The sequence below is a fragment of the Myotis davidii genome, unplaced genomic scaffold (assembly GCF_000327345.1).
Source record: "Myotis davidii unplaced genomic scaffold, ASM32734v1 scaffold197, whole genome shotgun sequence".
Lineage (NCBI taxonomy): Eukaryota > Metazoa > Chordata > Mammalia > Chiroptera > Vespertilionidae > Myotis > Myotis davidii.
This window is the reverse complement of record NW_006291549.1, coordinates 3,358,313-3,367,882: the sequence shown is the minus strand read 5'-3', so window position 1 is coordinate 3,367,882 and position 9,570 is coordinate 3,358,313. Positions and strand designations below refer to the sequence as shown.

Below are 9,570 nucleotides of genomic sequence, written 5' to 3'. Positions count from 1 at the left end.
AACCTTGGCTTCCTCCATCACTGGAGCAAGCAAGCCTCCTGTTCACTTCAGCTGCCTGGCTGCCGGCCGCCATCTTGGTTGGCAGTTAATTTGCATATCTCACTGATTATCCAATGGGAAGGGTAGCAAAGTTACGGTTAATTACCATGTTTCTCTATTATTAGATAGGATTATCATTCTATGTCATTATTACTGTTTATAGATCTTTTCAATTTTTTACTATTACAAATAAAGCATGTACTTGTTTTTGGAAAATGTATACATTCACATCTCTTGGGATATGCTCAGGAGGGTAATAGGTGGGCCACAGGGTTGCTTCTTTTCCTTGCTGATAATGTAGTTCTACATTTACCTGATATAAGACCCATTCTAAAAACATATATCGCATTATTTTCTCTCAGCTTGGGCCTGCTTTTTCACTTTCTTACTGATATCTTTGAATGAATAAATATTCTTAACTCCAGTGAGGTCTATTATTCATCTTGTCTCTTATGGCTAGTGCTTTCTGCACGCTTTTAAACTATCTTTGCTTACTCCCTCCATTTTAATATATTATTTTTCTTCGGATCCTTGTTGTTAAGAAATTAGCCAATTTAATAGTTGTTCCTTTGAAAGTAAATGTCTCTTCTTTCTGTTGATTTGTGTTCTGATGTTCCCTATATAAATAGAGGTAGTTTTTTATTTTTACTTTTTTTTTTACTGAAGGTTCTGAGCATATCGTGAGTCTAGACTCAATTGTTCATCAAGCCTGGAAAACTCTCAACCAACCATTAGCTCTTTACATGCTGCCTCTCCCTTTTCTGATATCTCCTTCTAGACGTCATTAAATGTCTATTGGTTGTTCTGATTCTATCCTGTACATACTTAAACTTCTTTTATGCTTTATGTTTTTCTGTACTACATTTGAAGTAACATATCTTCCACTTCATTAACTCTCCTTTCATGTATGTCTTCTTTGTTGTTTAAACTACTCATTGAATTGAATTTTAAGAACATATTTTTTATTCCTACACGTTTGATTCTTTTCTAATATGTCTATTCAGTTTTCAAAATATCCTGATCTTTCTTTGATGCTTTGAGCCCCTCTTTTAGGGGTCTTGAATCATTTCAATTATATATTCAATCTATAATATCCTTCATATTGTTATTCTTTCATTTCAATATCTTAAAAGATCTAATCCAGCTTTGTATTACGAGTCTTGTTGATTCTTCCTACATCTTCTAGCTTTTATTATAGTCTCATTTTATTTATGTTTTTAAAAATATGTTTTTTATTGATTTCAGGGAAAAAGGAAAAGGGAGAGAGACAGAAACATCAATGATGAGAGAAAATCATTGATCAGCTGCCTCCTGCCCGCCTCCTAATAGAGACTGGGTCAGCAACCAGGTTTGTGTCCTAATTGGGAATCAAACAGTGACCTCCTGGTTCATATGTCCACACTCAACCACTGAGCCACACCTGCTGGCCTATAATCTCATCTTAAGGCCCAAGTTTTTGGGGTGTCTCTCCAGAACGACTTTATATTACTTTCTGTAGAAGCTTCAGGGGTATCGACATCCTGATACCAATTTTCATGTTGACCTTTCACCTTTTACTGCAGTACAAATTTAATCCAAAATGTATTTTGTCCAAATAATGCTAACATTCAAATAAAAGTTAGGCTCAGCCAGAGTGGCTCAGTGATTGAGTGTAAACCCATGAACCAAAAGGTCACTGGTTCAATTCCCAGTCAGGGCACATTACCAGGTTACAGCTCAATCCCCAGGAGGCATGCAGGAGGCAGCCAATCAATGATGTTTCTCATGAATATTTTCCTCTCTCTATCCCTCTCCCTTTCTCTCTCTAAAAATCAATAAAAATATTTTTTTAAGTTAGGTCATATTAATCATTTAATAGGATTAAAACATGAACAAAATAGGTCAAATAAAAGAGGAAAAAACTATACCTTTTCAGCAGAAGAACCTGTCAGGACAAAAGTTGAAAAAACTGGAAGTGGGTATTTGGTTTGGGGATCCCAACATTCAATAGTAGCTCCCATAGGAAGGCAGAAGAGAGGTACAGATTCTGAGAGTGGAAATGACTCATAATCATCTTCCGGATACCTAAAAATTAAACCTTTTGGAGAAAGGAGACAATGATAAATTTTTCTAAATAGCTACTCTTTCATAAAGTATATGTGACATATTATTAGGATATTTTAACAGCAAACTTCATGGAAATATTTGTGTGAAATTTCAAAATCAACTTTTCTCTTGGCATATCAGAAATTTTACTAATTTAACAAATTTACCCTGTACTTTTTGAACTATGGACTTTTAGTTCATAAAATATACTAAATATACTAGTTAAAACTCTATAGGATCACAAATCTTAATGCTTTTTCTTCTACGTACTGCCAACATCTTATAGGAATGGCAAGAAACACACAGGAATATTTACCAACTATTTCAGTTAGTCTATAAAAAATTCAGGGAAGGAACAAGTATTATGAAAGAATGCCAAGGAGACAGAAATGATTACAGTCCCTAAACTCATCTTGAGAGAGAAGCAGTATAAAAGGCGTGCAACATGAAAAGTAAATGAGATAGAAACTCTTTGTGACTGAGTACAGAGTATGTGAGACCAAGGAAGTAGGAATAGGAGGGGGTACTCTGAGAAGCATAACATAGGCCCTTCATAATCAAGTAGCTACATGTCATTAGTTCGTTAGCCTCTAGCAGACCACATCCAAGATAAACACTTGAAAATCAGTAGCAGATTTTTGAGTGCAAATTCAATCTTCAAAACTCTGTATTTTAAAATACATGTCTTATATAAAATACCTGAATACTTTCACGCTTGTTTCTGTAAGATTTTTTAAAGTGACACTCTCTCCCCACCAAAAAAATATTTTTAAGAAAATCACACACAATCAACACATTACAGCAATGTTAACAGTATCACATTTTTAAATGATACTGAATTTGTAATCTTTATATTATAAACTAAATAGTTTAATTCATTAATATGTCTTTATGAGGAAAATCAACCTTTTTTCCGATATAAATTTGCCTAATTTCTTTTACGTAAAACTTAAAAATATTGTGCATGATCAAAATGTATTTGATACTGCTTATTTTCACAAAGAAGTATTCCAGTATTTCTCTTCTATTTACAACTGGAGCATACCTGTATTTTCAGTTTTTATCCCACCATACCAGCGGGATGAAGAGGTCACACTTAAATCTTTACAGCCCTTGACACTTTACTGTGCAGTAAGAATGTGGCGATAGATTTCTCAAACACTTCATGGCAGAAAAGTTTCTCAGGCCCTCCTGTCCTCCATATAGCTGATTCTTTGCAACAAGGGAAAAAGGAAGCAAGTCCACCTTTCATGGCAAGTAACATGTGGTTTCAAATCAGGCACAAAGAGATAAGAGAAGGAAATATAAGAAGTAAAGATGCAATTTGACACCTTTCTGATTGCCAAAATATCTAAGATCAGAGAGTAAGCACTTTTCCACTGAACTGTTAAATCTATTAGTATAGACTAAACACTTGCATGTTTATTCCACAAATGCCTGCTTGAGATGAAAGTTTCTATTTAATTAACAACACTTTGGGGGGAGACAATATTAATATATCTTATAATGTGTAATGTATTTAAGAAAAGTTATGCCTTCACATGCTAAAATTACAGGTAATTCCATTTATGAATAGGTCAATTCCACAAACCACATAAGGGAGCATACACTGCCTTTCCTAACCAAATATTAATGTGCAACAATAACTACAGTAATAGAGATAATTTTTTAAAATTTACTCACCAGCTTTATACGCTATTGAATTAGAAGCAGGTACAGACTTCTTATAACACAGAAACACACTGGAACCCCACTGTAAAACATAAATTAGGTTTTAAAAGAGACAAAATAGAAAAAAATTTCATTTTGTTGAATATCTTTTAAAGATTCTGATTATTTATTCAGGGAGTCTGTTTAAAGCATATGTTTATCAAAACAGACGATCTATAATAAAAGTGTAATATGCTAATTAGACCAGACATCCTTCTGGATGACCTTCCAGATGAAGCTGGGGTTGCAAGGAAAGCCCGGGTCCCAGGTGTTGAAGGGAAGCCAGTGCTGGCAGCCGAGGGAAGGCAGGCCTACTCTTGCACGAATTTTGTGCATCGGGCCTCTAGTATAGTATAAAATAACAGCAAAACATGAAGTTGAGAACTGGTAGTAGAGCACGGGACACGTATTAATACATTTTTTATAGACTAGCGGTAGAATGCGGGTAATGTATAAATATGTTTATTTTTATACTTTTTTATTGCTCTAAAGGGATGCTAACATGCAGATATACGAATTCCAAAAGACAAAATTTGGGTCTCTAATACATACAATGGTGAATTATGTATGTACTTCCAGGTATAACGGTAATCTATTCAACTGCGTAGAGTCATCCCTGCACACAATTCTCTGCCTCGCCACGCATTCAGTGTGATTCTAAGAAAAATAATTCAGTATACATTTTATAGTAAATCACAAAAAGTTTCATTGAAAAAAATATGTAAAACTAAAGTTATTGTAATTTTACTGAACGTTGCCATTTGTGCAAAAAATTAGCAAAAATGGCCCGCTCCACCTGTTAGCGCGCGATAAAAACTACCCACAAACAATGTGTTAAAAAAAAAGTTCAGAATTCTGTAGTCATCCAGAACTACCTATATTTGAAAGAGACAGAAAAAACTAGAGTGGACACCAGAGTCCAAACGAGGAAAGATTGGGGTCACTGGGGTGCTATAAGTCATTACCTCCAGAGGCAAACCTGTCCTAATAACCATAGATGCATCAAACCTCTCTACCTATACCACATTTAAGCTAATATTAGTTTGATATAAACATACTTTTCAAAATAAATCTGATCCAATAGTAAACTTTAGTCTTATAAAACTATAAACCAAATGTATATGTTCAATTTTCTTCTTCATTAGAACCCTTTTAAAAGATAAGTATGTACGGGCTTAGTGCATAGAGCATCGGCCTATGCACGGAAGGGTCCTGGGTTCAATTCTGGTCAAGGGCGCATACCTTGACTGCAGGCTCCTCCCTGGCCTGGGCCCTGGTCTGGGCACGTGCCAGAGGCAACCAATCAATGTTTCTCTCACATCAATATTTCTGTCTTTCCCTCTCTCTTCCGCTCTCTCTAAAAATCAATGGGAAAATATCCTTGGGTGAGGATTAAAAAAGAATAAATTTGTTAAAAAATATATATATATGTAAAGCCTGGCTGGTTTGGCTCACTGGTTTAGCCTCAACCTATGAACCAGGAGGTCAACAGTGCAATTTCCAGTCAGGGCACATGCCTGGATTAAGCGCTAAATCCCCCAGTAGGGGGTACGCAGAAGGCAACCCATCAATGATCTCTCTCCCTTCCGCTCTGAAACCAATAAAAGTGTTTTTAAAAAAATAAGTTTGTAAATATCGCTCTATATAAAAGGCTAATATGCAAATTGTCCCCTCGGGATTTGACCAGGAGACTGGGAGTTCGATCGCTTGCTATGAGATGCGCTGACCACCAGAAGGCGGCGTGGAATGAAGGAAGGCCCTGGCCGGTAGCCTGAAGGCCCCGATCGCCCCTGATGGCTGACCAGGCCTAGGGACCCTACCCGTGCACGAATTTCATGCACCAGGCCTCTAGTTTAAAATAAATACATATAAGAAAGTCCCCATCCAGACTCCCTGCAGTTGTCCTTAAAAAAACAAAAACAAAAAAAACCACACACCACTGAAACCCAAAAGCTAATTAAACCTCTAATTAGCATAACAAAAGCAACATTAGCATGTGGCCCCCCCCCCAAAAAATAATCCTGGCTTTAAGGATCTATTTTCTGAATGAATTATTCTAAAACATCAGATAGCTAAAGATTTTTAAATTATTATGTATCATAAAAATTAGAAAGCTAAAAATCATGAAAATATAAACTGAGAGTAAATTATATGCCCAATAATCAATGGGAATCCAAAAATTATCCTTTTTTAAAAATATGAAAGTTTATTCTTACCATTCCACAATTTAAGTTTTTGTCAACTTTGCAGAAAGTATGAGGAGGGGTTTCTCCTTTACTGGTTACAATAACACAGATATCAGTTACAGCCAAGGAATTCTGGGGCCGAACTGGAGAAGCCCTTCGATAAGTGATAAAGATTCTTTGTGAAGTAGTTGAACTATTATTGACATTGGCACAGCGACCATAGGGTGTGGCTTGGATCACTTCACATCCTGAAATAAGCCTTTCTTTTCCTTCATATAGAACTCTGCATGACAGGGAGGAGAGGAATAGAAAAGTAAATAAAGTTCAGTTTAATGCTGGTTTTAATTCTGGAAAAAATAATTGGTCTCTTCTATTGTTTCCCAAATCTTAATTGCAAACCAAAACTAAAATTATTACTTTGGGAATTATCTCTTTACTATTTTTCAACAGCTAGCAGTATAAATAGGATCAAATAACTTGACTTTTTTATTGCTTATTACAAGAAGCATATGAAACAAGAAAAGGGCTACACCACAAACATGCTCAGGTCAATTCCTAGAGAACAAGTCTTCAGATATTTTCACAAAATTTTCCTTCATAATTCCTATCAAAATATTTCCCTTAAAACTCCTTTATTTATTGAATGAGTTAATAAAAACATATCTCCTCATGAGGTCATGAATCAGCAACTTAATATGGTAAGATGTCAATATATCCGAAACAGATCTACAGTGTCAACACAGTTCCTATCTAACTCCTAGTTGCCTTTTTATGTAGAAATTAGCAATGTCCAAGTTCAAATGGGAATGGAAAGGAACCCATACAGGCAAAGCAATCTGGGAGGGAAGCGGGACAAATTTGAAAGACTCATACCCCCTCATTTCAAAACTTACTATTACCTTTTCTGCATGTTTGAACACAAAATAAAAAAATGCTGGAGAAAAATATTCATTTAAAAGTCAATGAATCTAGTCAGTGGAGAAGAACTTTGGATAGTAGTCTGATTCTTTATCTTAATAAACATATCTGACATATCCTAGCTAATAAAAGGGTAATATGCAAATTAACCACCACTCTGTCACAAAGATGGCAGCGTCCAGTCCTCTCAGTCACGCAGGAGTCCCCCAGTCCTGGGGGAGCGACCATTGAGAGCAGGCAGCGTGAGCGGCCTGCCAGAATGCTTGCTTCGTTGCCGCGGCGACAAGGCAAGTGTTTCACCCCGGCTGCAGAGAGCCTCTGGGCCTGAGCCGCGGACGCAGAGCGGCCAAGCCCCGCAGAGAGCTACTGGCGTGCAGATTTGTGTGCAGGGCTACTAGTAAGAATATATTATCCTGCCCTAGCCAGTTTTCAGTGGAAAGAGCATCAGCCTGCAGACTGAAGGGTCCCAGGTTCGATTCAAGTCAAGTGCACATGCCTAGGATGCAAGCTCAATCCCCAGTGTGGGGCATGCAGGAGGCAGCCGGTCAATGGTTCTCTCTCATCATTGATGTTTCTATCTTTCTCTCCTTCTCCCTTCCTCTCAGAAATAAATAAATATGTATTTTTAAAAAATGAACTGCAGAATAAGAATAATTTAAAAGAGAATATATTACCCAATTAAATTATACTTTGTAGAGTATTTAACATTATGAGAGAATGTCAAATCTTATTTTAACTTAACATACTTTCAGGAAAAAAGGTATTATTTTTGTAAATATCTTATCCCAATTTATAAATCAGTCATTAAGGTCAACAGTTAGACAACAGTGTTCCATATTTAAATGAGATAGGTGCTTGACTTATAGTGGCTAATAGGTTTTCCAAACCTCACCAAGGTATTTAAGGGGCGAGGGGGGTCGGGGGGGACAGAACAGGTTAAAACATTTAGTTCACCAGATATTAACAATTATTTGATCTGGAGAGAAATATTTACCATCATGATTAGCTAAAAGACAACCATACACTCTAATAAACCTCAATCAGTAAAATACTGTAACAGAAATTAGATGCCTTGCCCTAGCCAGTTTGGCTCAATGGATAGAGCGTCAGCCTGCAGACTAAAGGGTCCCAGGTTCAATTCCTGCCCAAGGCACATGCCCTGGTTGCAGGCTCGATTTCCCATAGAGGGTGTGCAGGAGGCAGCCAATCAATGATTCTCTCTCATCATTGATGTTTCTATCTATCGCTCTCCCTTTCTCTCTGAAATCAATGAAAACAAATATATTTTTTAAAAAAGAAAACAAGAATATGGTTCCTTAAATATTAAAAAAATAAAAAGAAATTAGATGCCTTAGGGAACTGGAAGATGTATATAGCTACTTGCAACCTGAAAACACCTAAGTATAATTATCTAAGTCATCATTTTCTTTTTAAGTTGTGCCACTGAACCACAAGCAATAACAATCTTTTAGAGATTCGCATCCTTTCTATTATGACTGTAGAGGGGGGTTGGGGGGTATGTGAAAAGATGGCCTTTGAAGGATGGCTAACAGAGGGAACAGTGAGGGCTAGAACCTAAGTCCTGGCCTGGTTTTCCTTCAACTGACATGGATATTATCAAAATTTTATTCTATAGCCATCCTTCTTTATATATTACCTATGTTCTTAACACAACCCATAGAGAAAATTGTTAAAAACTGAGAGTAAATCCATTACATGTCCAGAACGACTCCACCTCAATCAATAATTGGTGTTCACACTCATTTTAACCGCCTTTTCCCTTCTCAATGGAAAAGCCCCTCCCATTAAAGGCTAATCCAGTCATCTATGCTATTGCTATTACCCCTTTAATCTGTTTCATAATTTTGTTCTGTCAAATACAACCTCTTACTACTATATATCAGCTCTTCTCAATTGGTTCTTTCCTTCAATATAAAGATGTTCTAAGTTATTTATCCCCTGGGAGAAAGGTTAAAAAACAGTCCTTGACTCTGCATCCCCTTGCCCCTCAGGTGTCCTAAAGCATTGCTTCTGAGGATTTTGTTAAAATACAGATTCTGATTCAGTAAATCTGGGTAGTACCTAAGATTCTTAATAACTAACATGCTCACAGGCCCTATGGACAATACACCTTGAATAGCAAGATCCATAACTATCTTCTCTCTTCCTTAAAGTCAAGCTTTCAAAAAGAAACCTCTATTACTCCAAGTGCCAATCATTTCTCAACCCTTTCTAACCTGGCTCCTGTAACCAATAATCCTATAAAGTTGTATGACTACCATTCTAATTGCACTGACTTGAAGGAAAATGGAGGCTAAACAGGGTGGATATTAAAGGAGTTGAAAGGGTGCTGCTGAAAGGTCAATCTTTCAGCTTTTGAAATTTAAACATAATGAGGTCCTTAGGCCAGGCCTGCGTGGCTCAGTGGTTGAGCGTAGACCTATGAACCAGGAGGTCACAGTTCAATTCCCGGTCAGGGCACATGCCCAGGTTACAGGCTTGGTCCCCAGTAAGAGGCATACAGGAGGCAACTGATCAATGATTCTCTCTCATCATTGATGTTTCGGTCTCTTTCTTCCTCTCTGAAATCAATAAAAAAATAGTTTTATAAAAGGATGAACTGGGGGCAGTG

At 36.8% G+C, this 9,570-nt stretch overlaps 1 protein-coding gene across 3 annotated transcripts in view; it reads right to left on the bottom strand.

Annotated features, from left to right (window-relative positions):
* Positions 1–9,570, bottom strand: part of DENND4C (DENN/MADD domain containing 4C) — a 90,411-nt gene that overhangs the window by 78,225 nt on the left and 2,616 nt on the right. For 2 of the 3 annotated variants that reach the window (XM_006764926.2, XM_015564730.1), the window contains exons 2-4: positions 6,051–6,303; positions 3,808–3,877; positions 1,947–2,116 (exon numbers count right to left, since the gene is read on the bottom strand). In XM_006764926.2, the coding sequence (XP_006764989.1) occupies positions 1,947–2,116; positions 3,808–3,877; positions 6,051–6,303 (493 nt within the window). Of the gene's footprint in view, positions 1–1,946; positions 2,117–3,169; positions 3,370–3,807; positions 3,878–6,050; positions 6,304–9,570 lie in introns of those variants that run through there. The other variant, XM_015564731.1, reaches the window with a different exon arrangement.